General features: G+C 41.4%; 1 protein-coding gene across 1 annotated transcript in view; it reads left to right on the top strand.

The window, feature by feature from the left end:
* grin2ca (glutamate receptor, ionotropic, N-methyl D-aspartate 2Ca) overlaps window positions 1-18,380 on the top strand; it is a 96,724-nt gene that overhangs the window by 11,276 nt on the left and 67,068 nt on the right. The window contains exon 2 of the mRNA XM_034206171.1: window positions 14,227-14,671. Coding sequence (XP_034062062.1) covers window positions 14,243-14,671 — 429 coding nt within the window. The 5' untranslated portion in view covers window positions 14,227-14,242. The remainder of the gene's footprint in view (window positions 1-14,226; window positions 14,672-18,380) is intronic.

Below are 18,380 nucleotides of genomic sequence, written 5' to 3'. Positions count from 1 at the left end.
CCAGTTTTGCAACCAGTTCCCCTTTTGGCTGTTAAATAGAATGCAGGTTTAAGGCACTTCAGCATCTCATTCACTATTTACACCTGTAGGCCCGTTGGTTGATTCACACAGACTTCTCTCAGGTGTTGTTTAATGTGAAGGGCATTAGCAAACATCAAAAGCAAATTACATTTTTCAAGCCTCTCTCAGATTGTGGCTGAAAAAAGAATTGTAAGATTCGGGGATTGAAAGAACATACAGAGGAGTGCAATCTTTTGTCCATTCATATTTTATTTGATATTTGCAAATGCAATGGCACGAACGCAGGAGTAGTTTGTACCCTCTGCTGTCCCATAAAGGTTTACTAAATGCAACTCTGGCTTCAGTGTTTGTTCCCTAAATGTCTCAGCAACAAAAGTCCAGATTGAGTAGCAAGCACACGACTTCGTCACGTTTATTCAAAAAGGAAGGATCAAGCATATCTTTACTGCTACTCTCAGACTAATACCTGTAGGGATGCTTAAGTTTAAAGCCTCCAGCATATTACCATCCATCCTGTCTTTCCCATCAGGGATTAAAGCCAGTAAATGTCATCATAAAACCATCATTGTTCTGGTAGTTTTTCTTGGGGATTTTTACAGTGTAAAGTGAGTTATCTGGACTTTTGCAATGGAGAAAATGGTCTTGCCCTGTTAATTAACTCAATTTCCATTGCTCAATGTCAGGCTACGTGGAGCTGTGCCAGATTCAGACAGAAGAATAACTAGTCGTTCTCATGATGGGTTTGAATTGAGCTAACAGGATGTTTGTTGTGTTTTTGTGACTCTGTAGTGGTCTATACCTAATGTTACAAGCTGTTCAAATGTTTAAGAGGAGCAGCCAAACCATTCACAGAGAAATGATACGCTGAGGAGATTTGTCTTGTGTCTTTTGTATTCTGAACAAATATCTTTAGATCAGATAGGGATATCAGGGACAACCAGGGAGATGTATAATAATCTGGTTTAAAATCTCATTCAGCATTTCCAAAATAGATCGTTCAGGACCTGCCGGGGAAGGTCAGAGATAGACGCAGGGTTGCACAGATATCTATGATTTTGGCTCCAGATATTGTTTTGTTTATCAGAGATGGGTCACACGATATTTTGGACAAATTACATTTAGACCAGTGGAGAGAAGCTTTGTAGGGAATTTGAATTCAAAAAATCCTTTTGATTTCACATTGACTAGAACAGAGTGGACACATGCCAACTATGTCAAACTATTGGTAATTTTGTTTAGTTTTTTGGCCTGTCACCTCTCTGTACTTATGATGCTGATGAATCAACAGATTAGGTAAATGGCTGTGGATTTAAGAAGATTAGCATGGCTGTATTTTTCCATCAAATATTAATTAAACATATTCATACAAGTGGAAGCAAAAAGAGAAGAGACGGTCAAAACGTCATTATGATAAATGAGTCCTTACTCTTTGTTATTGTGGAGGTCAAATAGCCATTAGGCTCAGAACGAATTGATCTTAATAATAGTCAAAAATGTATCAGGTAAACGGATTTAAATTAATTTAGTAGTCGTGCAATAAAACCCTAATTTATAAAGCATGTCACATTTTCTATCTTTATTTCAGGCTGTGTTTTCTGCTAAATGTATTTGTTTACACCGGGTAAAACATTTGGAATACACATTCTCTCACTAATGCTTGCTGGGATCGGTTATAGCCCTCTTAAGGAATCCATCCATCCATCCATCTTCTCCCGCTTATCCGTGGTCGGGTCGCGGGGGTAGCAGTTCCAGCAGAGAGCCCCAAACTTTCTTTTCCCTGGCGACATCAACCAGCTCTGACTGGGGGATCCCAAGGCGCTCCCAGGCCAGCGAAGAGATATAATCCCTCCACCTGGTCCTAGGTCTACCCCTTGGTCTCTTCCCAGCTGGACGTGCCTGGAACACCTCCCTAGGGAGGCGCCCAGGTGGCATCCTAACTAGGTGCCCGAACCACCTCAACTGGCTCCTTTCGACGCGAAGGAGGAGCGGCTCAACTCCGAGTCCCTCCCTGATGACCGAACTTCTCACCTTATCCCTAAGGGAGACACCACGATTCTTAAGGAATCGATAAAGTATATGTACTGATGGCAAGAAAATAACTCAATGGCTGATTTGTTTTACTTTCAAACCTTTCTAATCACAATATGTTTTAACTATGTCTGTCATGACAGCTCATACCTAGGTTTGGCACAAAAAAACGTAATAACTGTTAGAAAAACCTGTCATATTAAGAAGAAAAGAAGAAACCTATGTTGACTGCTGATAGGAGAAAGGAACAAAAGCAGCATTCATCCCATTTATTCACCTCGACTCCCTCGCTGTGAAGTTTTATGGGAGTATAACTAGATAGGAGCCATAATTCATGATGCCTCTGGGAAACGTGTCAGTTTAACATCAACATGTTGTATTTAGTAATTGAGAAAACCACTGCCTGTTGTAGTTTATCCTAGGAAGACAGCCATGGAGTACAAGGACAACGTTAAGAGAGTCACAACACGTTTCAATTCTCAAGCCATGTGTTAAAGCCAATATTGATAAAGCATAATAACATAATTATTTTGTACGGTGATGCAGAAGTTTCTCACTGGAGGTCACTGATGGTTCCTTGCTTAGCTACTTGACTCGTGTATATACTAATTTCGGTAACACTTTATATTAAGGTACACAAATTAACCATCAACTAGTTGTTAATTAACATGCATATTAGCAGTATATTGGCTCTTTAGTAGTCATTATTAAACACTTATTAATGCCTTATTCTCCATGGCCATAATCTACAAGTAATAAGCCATTAGTTGAGAGTTTTTCCTCAATAACCCTCTAATTAGTGCTTATTTATTGCAAGTAAGGAAGTTGTTGTACATGAGTTTTGGTCTTAATATGCTCTGCTCAATGGGCCTAATAAGGCAGTAGTAGCACAAGAATAGTAATTCTCCCATAATAATACTTCACAAATATGATCTATTCTTATGTAACAAGACATGAAACTATAAGTGTTAATTGTGTCTAAATAACTCCAACACCCTTGGATGCTGCTGATCAAGATCCCTCCGCTACGCATCGGGATCCTGTCGGGTGTTTTTTCCCCCATAATGACCGCCTCGCTGCACATTATCCCTTACGTATATAAGTGTATTAAAGTCAATACTTCATTTATTTAAACCAATATCTTTCTTGATTCTTTGTACAGTATGAAAAGAGTCTTTGTACCTGTGCTGAAGTTCACTGCTGAGTCCAGTTCTGTCTGCATCCCTTGGACACTTTAAACAAACATATATATATATATATATATGTAAAGTACCATGTGTACAAACAATATAACTGATTCTCTTCTGTTGAACATGTTGGATTGTGTATTGTCTGAGTCAGGGTCCTTTTTATTGTACTTTTGGAAGAACAAATGAAATGCAATGAATAGGCTTAATTTGAACTGAAGCACACATAACGTCTGATCTAATATTTTTAACAAATCATCCCTAAAGCATTGAGTAGGCTATTCATCGTCCTTAAATGCAGGCATTAAGTTACATGTTCACGTTCTACAGCCCCAATTAGTTGGTTTCACAAGTGTAATGAAAATCAAATAAATAAGTATTGGTATTACCAATACTTACTATTTATTTGATACCAATTTGGTAATACAATTAATAAAAACAACAAGGTTTGGGTTCGTTCTTCAGATATGACTGACGTTAATGTGTAAGCTCAATAATGAACTACAGCTCAACAAACCATATTGTAATATCTAAGTAATCATCTTGAAATATTACATTAATAATTGAAATATACACACATCTTATTGTGAGGTTGATTTCACATACACTACACTGCTTTTCAACACTACTTTGACGTTAGCTTGTCAACATACTCGAGCATAGCGAATTTAAATTAACCTTAGCGAGTTACCTAATCAAATATCTCTCTAACTTACAAGGATGACCTTATTTGACCAACCTCAAACAGAAGCCGTTTGTTCTATAGTATTATCCCACTTCTCTATTTCGCTTAACACTTCTCTATTTCGTTTTAACTTGGAGGCTACGATTAGCGTCGTTAGCTCAGATGTAGCTAGCTACCACTGCCTTACACGTTAACCCAAGCCTTAACATTCATTACATAGCTGATTAAAATCATAAACACATACAAAAAAGTACTTGGATTTCACTTACCGCAAAACCGCATTCATGCACCGTCTGTTTTAACTGCAGAGCGAGTCACAATAGTCCGATATAAGCATGAAGAACAAACAAACACGGCCGAGTTCAAGTTATCTCCCCCGGATGAACTGAGCAGGCAGAGTCCCTGTAGCATCACGGAGCTGCTAGCAGAGAGAAAGAGAAGTTTACAGCAGGAGTCACTGCACAGAGCTGTCACTCAATGTGACCACACCACACCCTAATTTATGCATAACTTTAAGACTGAATATTAATTAAACAGATGAGTTGAGAAAAAATTCACCCCCCAAGCGAAGTCCCTCCCCTTCCGGGGGAGCTCCATGGGACCTTATTTCGAAAAAATAATGTATTGAAGTCAATGGAGAGAGAAAGATTATCTTTCGATCCCGTTTGAATTGTGCCACGAATTACACATATGATGTTTGTCAATTTAAAAGATAATTTTGCAAGTCAAAAAAAAAATAATGTGTTGTAAAACTGTGAAGTAACGCATTTGTTTGTGTGAAACGCTCAATGAACTACATCTCTGGTCTCGCAGAACAACACACGTCACCAAGATAGCCGTCACTACTGTCTTGTCAACAAAACGATTGACCACCCTCACTATCACCACAATGAAACACGTCCAGAAGAATGTCATGCAAAACTGCCTGCCTTCCTTTGATTCTCTCTGAACTGCCTGGTCTTTTTAATGTTTAATGTCAACCATTTGTGCAGATAGCATGAAGTAGAAAAGATCGGCGATCGCCGATGCTCGCGTTAGCATTTCTCCCCGGGCTTAAATTGTGTATTATAGAATGATCACACCGGTGACAGTACTCTTCAAAGGGTTCACGAAATATGACTACGAATCTTACTGTTTAACATTTTGGGTTACTTAATGTTACTTCATATTAAGGCTAATAAAAATGACAAGGCTGTAATGCTAACTAACGTGCTAGCTACTAGCTAGGTAGCTAACTTGATCCAGCCACTCCTGGTCCTTTCATCAGACGGGAAGCGAAAGAACGAGCAAGACCCATTGCTGGTATGATAACAACCTGGTACTAAGCACACATGCATCTTGTTAAAGTTATCTTAGCCAGCGCCGTATAGATAGATTATATCTATATGGCGCTGATCTTAGTTATCTCTTAGTGGAGAAAAACAATTGTGACATCACTTACTCTGGGATTTGTAGTCTTTCTAGTTGCGTATTTTTCATAGTCTTATATTTCAACAGTTTTACTACAAACAGTGACTTTTTTTACATGGAAATTATTTTTTAAGATTGACAAACATCATATGTGTAATTCATGGCACAATTCAAACGGGGTTGAAAGATAACTTGTCTCTCTCCATTGACTTCAATACATTATTTTTCCAAAATAAAGTCCCATGGACCGGAAGTAGATGGGCGTGACTTTGCCACTCCATAGAGTGGCGAAGTCCCTCCCCTTCCGGGGGACCTCCATGGGACACTAGAGGCTTCTCAATACTCAAATTTCCCCTCCTCTCTCCTCGGTTCCCCTCCTCGGTCCTCTGCTCGCATCTCCAGTGAAGGACAGGTTGTTATCTAGGATCACACCCAGATTCCTTGCAGTCTGAGTCGGGGAAACAATAGAGGTGCCGATGTTGATTGTTAGGTCACATATGATGTTTGTCAATCTTAAAAAATCATTTCCATGTCAAAAAAGTCACAGTTTGTCATAAAACTGTTGAAATATAAGACTATGAACAATATGCAACTAGAAAGACTACAAATCCCAGATTAGCTAGCTGTCATTAACGTTATACATTACACTCGTGTTACTCACCGAAACCTTGTAAAGCCGGTCCCACATGCTGGAACCGACTAACTCCCCTTTTGTGTATGTAGTACAGTTCTCAACATGGCCAGACTTATAGTGATTTTCACCTCTTTTAATACTTTTCGCTTCATTCTGAAAGAAAGAGGTAAAATGTGCTAACGTGACGGCCATCTTTGTGTTGGTGACGTTTGGCCATGTTGAGAACTGTACTATATACACAAATGGGGAGTTAGTCGGTTCCAGCATGTGGGACCGGCTTTACAAGGTTTCGGTGAGTAACACGGGTGTAATGTATAACGTTAATGACAGCTAGCTAATCTGGGATTTGTAGTCTTTCTAGTTGCGTATTGTTCATATTCTTATATTTCAACAGTTTTAAGACAAACTGTGACTTTTTTGACATGGAAATGATTTTTTAAGATTGACAAACATCATATGTGACCTAACAATCAACATCGGCACCTCTATTGTTTCGCCGACTCAGACTGCAAGGAATCTGGGTGTGATCCTAGATAACAACCTGTCCTTTTACATTACATTACATTGCATTTAGCTGACGCTTTTATCCAAAGCGACTTACAATAAGTACATTCGACCAGGAAGACACAACCTTGAAGAAAACAGAATCATATAAGTACATCAGGTTTCATAGAGCCAAACATTTCAAGTGCTACTCAACTGGCTTTAGGTAAGCCAGTCCTTTATTAGTATAAAAGTGCTTCGTTAATAGTTCTAACGCTCGAAGTGGAGTCGAAAGAGATGAGTTTTCAGTTTGCGCCGGAAGATGTGCAAGCTATCTGCCGTCCTGATGTCAATGGGGAGCTCATTCCACCATCTTGGAGCCAGGACAGCAAACCCACGTGTTTTCGCCGATGGGAACTTGGGTCCCCCTCGCAGCGAAGGCGCAACGAGTCGTTTGGCTGATGCAGAGCGTAGTGCACGCGCTGGGGTGTACGGTTTAACCATGTCCTGGATGTAGGAAGGGCCAGATCCATTCGCAGCATGGTAAGCAAGTACCAGTGTCTTGAAGTGGATTCTAGCAGTTACCGGAAGCCAGTGAAGGAAGCGGAGGAGTGGAGTGGTGTGGGAGAATTTAGGAAGGTTGAAGACCAGACGAGCCGCTGCATTCTGGATGAGCTGCAGAGGTCGGATGGCACATGCAGGTAGACCAGCCAGGAGGGAGTTGCAGTAGTCTAGGCGTGAGATGACGAGAGCCTGGACCAGAACCTGAGTCGCTTTCTGAGTCAGCTGGGGACGTATCTTCCTGATGTTGTAAAGCGTGTATCTGCAGCAACGGGTTGTAGCAGCGATGTTTGCAGTGAAGGACAGGTTGTTATCTAGGGTCACACCCAGATTCCTTGCAGTCTGAGTCGGGGAAACAACTGAGGTGCCGATGTTGATTGTTAGGTCAAGAGTGGGACAATCTTTTCCCGGGAGGAAGAGCAGCTCGGTCTTGTCAAGGTTGAGCTTGAGGTGGTGAGCAGACATCCACTGAGAGATGTCAGCTAGACAAGCAGAGATGCGTGCAACGACCTGGGTCTCTGAGCGGGGAAAGGACAGAATTAATTGGGTGTCATCAGCGTAGCAGTGGTAAGAAAAACCATGCGGGCTAATGACTGATCCGAGCGAGTTTGTGTACAGGGAGAAGAGGAGGGGACCAAGAACAGAGCCCTGAGGGACCCCCGTAGTTAATTGACAAGGGTCGGACTCAGACCCTCTCCAAGTCACCCTGTAGGTACGGTCTTTCAGGTATGAGGTGAGGAGGGAAAGTGCAGAGCCTGAAACTCCAAGTTTTTGGAGAGTGCGAAGGAGGATCTGATGATTCACCGTGTCGAATGCAGCAGACAGGTCCAATAGGATGATGACAGAGGAGAGGGATGCAGTTTTGGCAGTGTGCAGTTCCTCCGTGACAGCAATGAGAGCAGTTTCTGTGGAGTGACCTGCCTTGAAACCAGACTGGTGCGGATCCAGAAGGTTGTTCTGATGGAGATAGCAGGAGAGTTGTTTAAAGACAGCGCGTTCAAGTGATTTAGACAGGAACGGGAGGAGAGAGACAGGCCTGTAGTTTATAACATCAGACGGGTTGAGAGTGGGTTTCTTTAGGAGAGGGTTTACTCTTGCCTCCTTGAGACTGTTTGGAAAGTGACCAGAAGTTAGAGAAGTGTTGATGAAATGGGTGAGAAATGGTAGAATATCAGGAGCGATAGTCTGAAGGAGGTTTGAAGGGATAGGGTCCAGAGGACAGGTGGTAGGGCGGGCAGAGGTAATGAGGGTAAGAACCTCACTTGGAGAGAGAGGGGAAAAGGAGGTAAGTGTGTTGGTGGAACAACATCAGGAGGATACGTCCCCAGCTGACCCAGAAAGCAACGCAGGTTCTGGTCCAGGCTCTCGTCATCTCACGCCTAGACTACTGCAACTCCCTCCTGGCTGGTCTACCTGCATGTGCCATCCGACCTCTGCAGCTCATCCAGAATGCAGCTGCTCGCCTGGTCTTCAACCTTCCTAAATTCTCCCACACCACGCCGCTCCTCCGCTCCCTCCACTGGCTTCCGGTAACCGCTAGAATCCACTTCAAGACAATGGTACTTGCGTACCATGCTGCGAATGGATCTGGCCCTTCCTACATCCAGGACATGGTTAAACCGTACACCCCAGCACGTGCACTCCGCTCTGCATCAACCAAACGGCTCGCTACACCCTCGCTGCGAAGGGGACCCAAGTTCCCATCAGCAAAAACACGTGGGTTTGCTATTCTGGGTCCAAAATGGTGGAATGAGCTCCCTATTGACATCAGGACAGCAGATAGCTTACACATCTTCCGGCGCAGACTGAAAACTCATCTCTTTCGACTCCACTTCGAGCAATAGAACTATTAACAAAGCACATACTAATAAAGGACTGGCTTACCTAAAGCCAGTTGAGTGGCACTTGAAATGTTTTTGCTCTATGAAGCCTGATGTACTTATATGATTCTGTTTTCTTCAAGTTTGTATTTTGTTGGTCGAACGCACTTATTGTAAGTCGCTTTGGATAAAAGCGTCAGCTAAATGCAATGTAATGTAGGCTAATGTAATGTAATATGTGTAATTCGTGGCACAATTCAAACGGGATCGAATGATAATCTTTCTCTCCCCATTGACTTCAATACATAATTTTTCCAAAATAAAGTCCCATGGGGCGGAAGTACATGGGCGTGACTTCGCCACTCTATACAGGCAAGTATGGCTACCGCTAGCATGTATGCTAACGCTAGCGTGAATGCTAGCATGAATGCTAACGCATTTTCTCATTGAGTTTAAACATCTCCAAATGTCATCACATAAACACAATACATGTTACTAATCCTTACAGTGTAAGTGTAAGGCTTACACTTACGGTCATTGCTTTCTGACGGACTTGGGGAAATTAGTAGTAGTCTACTGCCATGCTATTCAGTTAACTTTCTCCTACTTCCAGTAGCCTACCCGGTTTCCTGTCTAACCTTCAGCATACTTTTTACAAAAATATAAATGTGCAAATATGAAACATACTGGTATAATAGTGATATATAATATCACCTTGCTATTGGTAGCTGAACTGTCAATAGCCTACCCCAAAACATGTTCTTAGATATAAATACCAAATCTTGAGTTATTTAGACACAATTAACACTTATAGTTTCATGTCTTGTTACATAAGAATAGATCATATTTGTTAAGTGTCATTATGGGAGAATTACTATTCTTGTGGTACTACTACCTTATTAGGCCCATATTGAGCAGAGCATATTAAGACCAAAACTCATGTACAACAACTTCCTTACTTGCGATAAATAAGCACTAATTAGAGGGTTATTGAGGAAAAACTCTCAACTTATGGCCTATTACTTGTAGAATATGGCCATGTAGAATAGGGCATTGATAAGTGTGTTATAATGACTAATACAGAGCCAATATACTGCTAACTGTTAATTAACAATTAGTTGATGGTTAATTTGTGTACCTTAATATAAAGTGTTACCCTAATTTCTCGTGTGTCAATTTACAGAGCATCGTTTAGTGGAGGGGTGATATGAGGCCAGGTGTATGTTGGTTTATGACAAAGTCAAATCACCTTTCCTATAGTTTACCAATGGAGGTCAATAAAGGTCAAAGATTACTAAATGGCTCTTGGTACAGTATCACAACTTCACCTATAAGGCAATGCTGTGGACTGTATGGATGGTCAGCAGTTTTTCCTGATAATGACACAGAATATGACGAGTTTATCAGCACGTGAGCCATTGACGCAGCAGGCTGCAGATGCATGGCTAAGTGAATTGATCATGTAGCAGAAGATGGGACAGGTGCACGTTGTTAAACAGCTGCAGACGAGGCGTCATGCCAGGAATATAAAGGTAATCATTAAACACTGTGGCTATTGATGAGACCTCACTCCTCAGCCAGATGTATTTACTGCTGCAGCTTCACGTTAATGAGCTGGATCAGAAATCAGGTGGAAGGCTGGATGGCTAGGCAGCGACTCGTCAATAGGTTGCAGCTTTTTATTCAAATTCATATGGTAAAAATCTGAAAATTAAGAGCTGTGGAATTTACAGGATATTACAAAATGAGAATAGGAATTGCATTGTGGGGATGCCTGGCTGTTGCATTAGCAAATACTGACAGAGTAAAGCAATGGCATTTCAATATAAAAATGTAGAAAAACTAATATAAATTGCCCACAGGTGAAACGCAGTTTTTTTTTAAATGATCAAAGACAGTATAAATAAGAAAATAAATGAGAGGCAAATTATACCATGAATAAAAACCAATACTGTATGTGAGATTATAATATAAACATACTGCAGCAGTTGTGTATTAAATTGTGCTTGTATTCTCATCAACGAGTCTGTGAAAGCCATACATATTGAGCAGGAAGTGTCAACGTGCGCAAACAATTCCTTCAACTTATCAACAATATTAAAGATACAGTAGAAGCGAGCATACATAGAGGCAGAACATGCAGATGTACTATTTGCTTTAATACGTGCTTAGTTTATCAAAATGTACATATATGTCAGTAGAGTGAAGGTATCGCAGGATGGTAAGAATGACGGTATAGTACGATAAAGCCCTATACAGGTTTTTTAAATGCCAGCTAATTCTGTAAAGAGACTTCTTCCACCATATGTCACCCACTAGAGGGAGATAAGCACATCATAAATGTTTGTTAGTCAAACAACTCTGCAGACAGAGAATACAAAGATTGTTCAGTACTACAAAAATGTTCTCTCACATTAGTTTTTATTTAATCTTATTTGTCATTGAAATATTCTAATAATGTTCACATTATCAACAGAACAGCACAAATAAAAGGTGAGCTATTTTGAAGCGACTTCATCAGTAACATTTCATTAAATGTCTCCTCGTCAGGCCACTAACATTGGCGTGACCCAGCAAGAGAGGTTAGAACAACTTCAGCTGTTTAAATGATCTGCCACTGGGAGATGGAGTTGCTGTGTGTGTACTTATATTGATCATGTTACGGGGACACACATTTTGGAGATATTATGGGGACTTGACTCCCAAACATGGCAGGAAAGCTTAGACATACAACCTTCCCCTCCATACCTTATTTCTAAGGCCAAAATCCTTAAAAAATAGCCCATATCATGTATTTCATGTACTTGTTAATAGGTTAAATACTGTAGGACAAATGATGCTCATATTTGTATATTGTGCTTTTACTGTGACATGTTTACATGCTTTTATGACTGTCTGTCCTGCAGCACCACTTTCACCCTCTGTCTGAAACCAGAGCCCAGTCTGCTCTGATTGGTTAGCTGGATGGCTCTGTTGTGATTGTTCAACTGCTAAAAGATGTTCCGCCCCTTAGACTATAATTTACAGTCTGTTGGGGTGCTAGACAATAGAAGTGCAGGTGTTAAATAGAGATGTCACTATGGTATGGAAGTGAACACAGGAGTCTAATGGAGGCTTTTCAGGCAGTGGGGGGAGTGTGTGGATGAGAAACTCCCTCTGGAGGGACAATTTACATGCACACAAACCTATATAACACACTACAGGAAATGGAAAACTCTAAAAAGTACAATAGGGCCTGTTTAATGTTTACAATACATCAAAAGAGTCTTACCAGCATGTCTATATATAACATAAGGATAGCAAGGTTTATAGTAAACGATGTCAGTCCCTCTGTCATCACACACAGTAAGTGGCAGTGTCATGACGCAAACAGCAACCTGTCTCTTGCTCACGGCTCAGACTACAGTTTGCACATTGTATCCTTTAGAACCAGGCTTCAGAGCCAAATACACTGTGTCATGATAATGTGTGGAGGATGTACCTTGTCATGCACAAGCCACAGCGATTTTTGATCCCCGACATCAGAGGGAAGCCTCAAGCGGTTGTTTACACAGGATGTTTTTTTTCCGGAGGATTTAGCCCAAGCACAGTATAAAATCCTCTGTGAATTGGTGCAGTTTACAGGTTCAGTTGACTTTTTGTTTCAGGGGTCAGGGCCAAGCAAATCAGAACCAATCTGCCATTCAGCTGCATCACAAGGCTTAGTGATAGCACTATCCAGAATCTAAATAAGTTATATTGGAAGCCCCTGTTTCCCAAACTTATCAATTGTCTTGGTATATGAAGGTGTGTTGACTTTAAAAAGCCTTGTCAAATAATTATTGATGACTCACTTCCTGTTGCTTTAACTCTATATCCACAACCCCAGGATACGACCTTCATACGTCTGCCTCAGCTGTTTCCATGACTTGATTAAACCTATGGGAGGTCGAAGCTTTTAAGCATTTTCACCACGTACGTTACTCCCCATCAAAGACATTAACCCAAACCATTCCGCTGCTGTCACAGCTGAAACATGACTAATGTCATGATGCCCTCTAACAGTGGGGACTAATCAATTTATAAAATTATTTACGAGCCAAAGCCTACCTGGAAAATCACATGTAGGACATAGCATATACAGTTTCCCACGAATGTGCAACGTCTTTATGTGGATTTCAGCATGACTGGAAACACATTCTATGATAACTATTCTAGTGATGATCCTCTACAACCGGGCTTGTTTACCCGCATGCCTGTTCTTTAAAGGGAGCTCATGGCTAAGTCCCACACAGGAAGTAGAACATGCTACAGCTACAGTGAGCCTTGTGCACTATCCACATTTCTTGATAAGTTGATACACTACAATCAAGCCCTACTGTAGGCCATGATGCCTGGCAGGGATTACCAAGGGATTACAATATATTCACCCTACTGGGATTCCATCACATGGTGGATCAGATCTCTGTGACAGGGGACCAGTGTGCAGCACTCTCTCAGGGCCACAAACACTACTGTGACAGATTTGACAAAGAGCCTAAGTCTGTCTGACAGCAACAAACAAACCGCTGTCGGGCTACAATGTGAAAGCTAAACTGACGCTACATGGATTGACATACCAAAGCTCTCTCGTGGTGTTTCTCCCCCATTATCTTCCAGATGGCAGGAAACAGGAATTAGGGCTTTTGAAGAAATACGAAAAGTTTGGCAAAGGGTTACTGGTTTAAATTCCAGTCCATTAGTGGTGCAATGCAGAACAAAGAGCTTGGATTATTTAAAATTCTTTGAATTTCATTCTTTTGTATACAAACTTTTTTTTGTCGTAATAATTTAAAGGACAGTATCTAGAAACTAGAAAAAATAACCTAACCTAATAAAAAACTCAAACAGATAACACATTGTAATTAATCAGTATAGCCAAACACATGCCTGCAGACCGTTGGTAGATTTAGTTTGAATGCTTTGGAGACCACTGAAAGAAATTAAGCAACAGCTTCAAAAGCAATGTGACGAGAGAAAAAATTATAAACCCTCTTGTTCTACATTTGTTGCATTAAACACTGGACACCATCTGTTGGGTTGGCCCGCAGAATACAACAGCAGCAGGGTGGCAGCTGCCACCCTAAGACACAACAGCCTGACCATGGCCACACTCTAAATATAAACCATTCTGGGCCTGTTAATGGGTTCTTACACTGTCTTAGTTATTGCAGGCTGACCAGCACACTAAGCGAGATAAAGCTAAAAGGTCAATGATCAAAATAAGCCAACTCTAAACAAAAGGCAGTTTGGTTGGCTGCCAAATAGGCATTACTGCGTATTATCACAACATTTCAGAAAAAGACAACAACTGGTGCAGTGTATCTAACATTTCAATCCCTTTGCTGACCCCTCCCTCCACTCTGACCCCACCTCCAGGCAGTAGGTGACTGAGATGGGCGTTCGTCTAGGCTGCTTGAGCGACTCCCCGTGGTGGCCGCCGCCGCTGCTGCTGCTGCTGTTCTTCACCGTGCCATTCTGCTCAGGCCGGCCTTTCGGTGTTCCCACTCCCGCTGTGAACGTGGCGGTGGTGTTCAGTGGCTCGGCCTACCAGACGGAAATTAAAGGGCGGTTGAGCCGGGAAAACTTCATGGACCTGCCTCTTGAAGTGAACCCCATCACTGTGCTGGTCAACAACACAAACCCACGGGCACTGCTAACCCGCATCTGTGACACCCTCTCCACCAACCGCGTCCATGGAGTGGTGTTCGAGGACAACGTTGGCTCTGAGGCCGTGGCCCAGATCTTGGACTTCATTTCCACTCAGACGGCAGTCCCCATCGTGGGCATCAGTGGAGGCTCTGCTGTTGTCCTGCCTTACAAGGTCAGTGTGACGGAAGGGACAGGGAAAGGGTTAAGAAAGAGCTGCTTTGCGCTTCACTTGTGGACACTTTTAAATTCAAATGTCAAGGTCATCAACTATAACAATTTTGCAGAAAAAATAGGTATGATAACATGATAATGTGAAAGCAACATAGCTGTCATCATCAGCTAAAAGCAAGGGAGACACGAATGATGAAGCAGCAGATGAGGAACAAAAGGGGTCCAATAGCATACCCCTGTGGGACGCCACAATACATGAATGTCCACACACTGGTGGGACAGGGAATAAGCTATGGAAGGGCTAGTTTGGGTTTTACTTGTGGACCCTTTAAGATTACAATTCTAAAGTCATCAAACTATAACAATTTAATTTACTTTTCAACAACTTTCCTTTGCATTAAATATGCCCTGAAAACATTATTGAAATATGTCAGGCTGCAAGGTCTAAAGAAAATACAACTTTTAAGTCTGATGACCCTGATTAGATCTTCAGGTAATGTCTTACTAATATCATTCACAGTGAGCAACTCACGTAACATACTGCAGCTAAACTGAGAACTGTAATGAACAAGAAATTACAGCCTGAATACAGATCATCAGCAGTTGAATCTGGGCAATAGAGATTTCATCAGCTGCAGTCAACCATTACAGTAGGTTGTAAATCACACACAGTTTTCCTCATGTTATAGGTTAAATAATAGCCTTTCAAATGAATACGCTAGCGGCTGAAAGCCATTGGTTTTCCATCATTTCTTGCCATAATCCTGGTTGGTAACTGTTATACATGATTAGCTTTAAGGGAAGTAGGCAGGTGTAGAGCAACAGAGGCCGGTTATAAAATATCCAGACAGATCAATCTGGAATTGTGTGAGGGAATTGTTTCATATATCCTGAAACACTAATAGATTAGGCCTCTGTGATGAAGCAGATATAATGTAAGTCTCATGTACATATTTAGATCTTGCACTTGACGTTAAAGTGGCAGAATAGCAGTGTAAAAAATATAAATTTAGGCAAAGGACTTGCAAAGTATTTCTTAAACGTACTAAATGTGTAACGGTTAAAGTACCCGGCACTAGTACTGTGATTCAAGTAATTTACCACAAATGTGTTGCAAAGTATAGTACTTGAGTTCAATTCAATTAAAAAAGTTGCTGTTGAGGAGTTTGCTAATGAGATCAGATTTTTTATTTTATTTTATTTCAGCAGCATAGAGTGAAAATAAACTTAGTAAACATCATAAATGAGTGTCTTCTCTTCAAAGGATCACAACTCCAAAGGAAAGCATAAGTCTTTAAAGGTCCCATGTCATGGCCATTTCTACTGATCATAATTCCATTGTTGAGGTCTACTAAAATAGATTTATATTGTGCAATTTTCCAAACTCACATTGGTTTCTCATACAGCATCCCTGTTAAGTATGTGTATTCACCGGTATTCATTCTCTGTCCTAAACGGCTTGTTGGAGCTCCTGCCCCCCCCCCCCCCTGTGAGCCCAGTGTGCTCTGATTGGTCGGGACGTTGCGAGACTCGCTGCTCAGTGAGCTTGCTTACTGGTGTGGTTTCCGGGTCGGCGATACAGCGAGACAGCGCGAAACCCATCCTGAGCACACACAAACACTCACAGCCGAAGTAAAACCAAGTGTGGCTTGATATTGAGTAAGAAAAAGGTTTATAACGCTGTGAGAATGGGTCTGCGGAGAGCATTTCTCCGCAATCCCAACTTGTCTATTACCAACCAGGGAGTTCTATGCAAGTCAATGGGACTCCCTGTTAGTTGAAGATTTACGCTAAAGGTCCCCCCACTGCGTTTGATAGTGACGCCAAGGGATCCTGGTGTGTGAGGAGTAGGGTTGGGAACCGAAACTCGGTTCCAGATGAGAACCGATAAGAAAATGTCGGGTACCGGGTACCCATACAAAATACACAATTTCGGTTCTGCTTAACGGTTCCTAAACGCGGTAGACCCTGTATTCCAGCGGGTCCGTCTGCACGGCCGGCACCGCCCTTCATTTTTTTAAACGGCATCATATAAATTGCGCTGACAGGCGACAGAGGTCCACATTTGCCCCGCAGCGATGCTCCCCCGCCCTCCCGTAGACATTTCACGAGCTCAGTCACTTCATAACACCAAAGATAGGTCGCGGTAAACACTCTGAAGTGAGGCTCCACTACACTAAAAAAGAAAAAGAAAAGGCAAAGTGTAATGCCTGTTAATAGCTTGCCACAGGCATAGCTCAGTTAAAATAAAGCACAGCTATTGTGCAATACATTTGTATTGCATGTATATTTTTTAGTAACAATTTCAGTTAAAGCTTTTAAGAATAAATATATTTTTGTTATCTAAACGTTTGACCTCTTTATTTTACAATTTTGGAATCGAAACGGGGAATCGATAAGAACCGGAATCGATAAGCAGAACCGGAATCGAAATCGGAATCGATAAATTTCAAACGATACCCATCCCTAGTGAGGAGCTCCGTGGATTGGTCCATTTTGGTTCCGGGAACAGCATGACGTCATGCGGTTCCCGGAAGAAACACATGGAAAAAGAGAAATCTCCAACGAGGCGTTCTGGGGCAGCATACACAGGTCTTTTCTGTGTTAGAGTTTTACTCGCTACAGGGTGTACTTTGAGGGTTTTGACTCTGCAGACCGTTTACATGCATAAAAACCTTCATAACACACAAGGGGACGGGAAATAACCAGAAAAGCATGACATGGGACCTTTAACTTATATTTTAGTCAGAATTAGAATTGCCTATAGTTTTCTTTATTTCTCCATTTGGAGTCCTGCAGCATTTTATTTTTTAGTTTGACACAATGAGACAATACATAGAGTGCAGTAATTCCCTTAATTTATGTGGCTTTTTTTTATCATTAATTAGCCAATGATCAAAGTTGAGAACATAACTGAATGGTGTATAGTGAATGCATTAAAAGTGCATCACAGAACAGTGAGTGCATGCATTATTAATAAGGATGAACCCAGTTGGTAACAAAATGTAATCTTCTGGTACCCACTGAGGTACCCACCCCTCTGATTGACATGTACACCTCCCAGTGTCCCATTATAATTAAATGTTTTTTGTTAATGCTGTTAAGTGTAAAACAACTAAAACCTCAAGGCCTTTTCTGAAAGAAAAAAAAAATCAGTAATTGAATCAGTATCGGCCGATACCGATCGCCGATCCGATCGAGTGGGTGGGTGGGGGCTATGGGAATCTTCCATTTAAAGTGATGTTTAAAACTCAGTTAATGGGGCTCATTCACTGGCGCTTGTTTTGCCATGCACAGAGAAAAGTGTCATGTATTTTACGTCATGTGATCGGCTCTCACGATCGGCCTTTATAGAGAGCAGCGATCGATCGGCAGAGAGTGAATATCGGCCGATATCGTTCCCTAATTGTATGTAATTGAGCAAGGCACCCTACATTGTGCGTAAAATGTACTTTGCTAAGATAAATACGCAAACATGTAGTCTTATGGTCTAGATCTAAGGCTATATTTGGGGAAATGTTAACAATATGTTTTATAACTACACAATGTGTCTCATGAATTCACCCATCTCAGATTTGAAAAAAAGAATATGATTATCAATGAAAAGACAACTACACAACCGTATAGTGTTGAGATTGCCTAGCCCACTTTACAAGCTCTCAGTGACATGCTGCCTCAGTGAAAAGGGGCTGCCAATAGCAGGCTATCTA

This window comes from Gymnodraco acuticeps, unplaced genomic scaffold (genome assembly GCF_902827175.1).
Source record: "Gymnodraco acuticeps unplaced genomic scaffold, fGymAcu1.1, whole genome shotgun sequence".
In the NCBI taxonomy this organism is placed as follows: Eukaryota; Metazoa; Chordata; class Actinopteri; order Perciformes; family Bathydraconidae; genus Gymnodraco; species Gymnodraco acuticeps.
The sequence above is the reverse complement of the archived record's forward strand: the minus strand, read 5'-3'. Positions and strand labels throughout refer to the sequence as shown.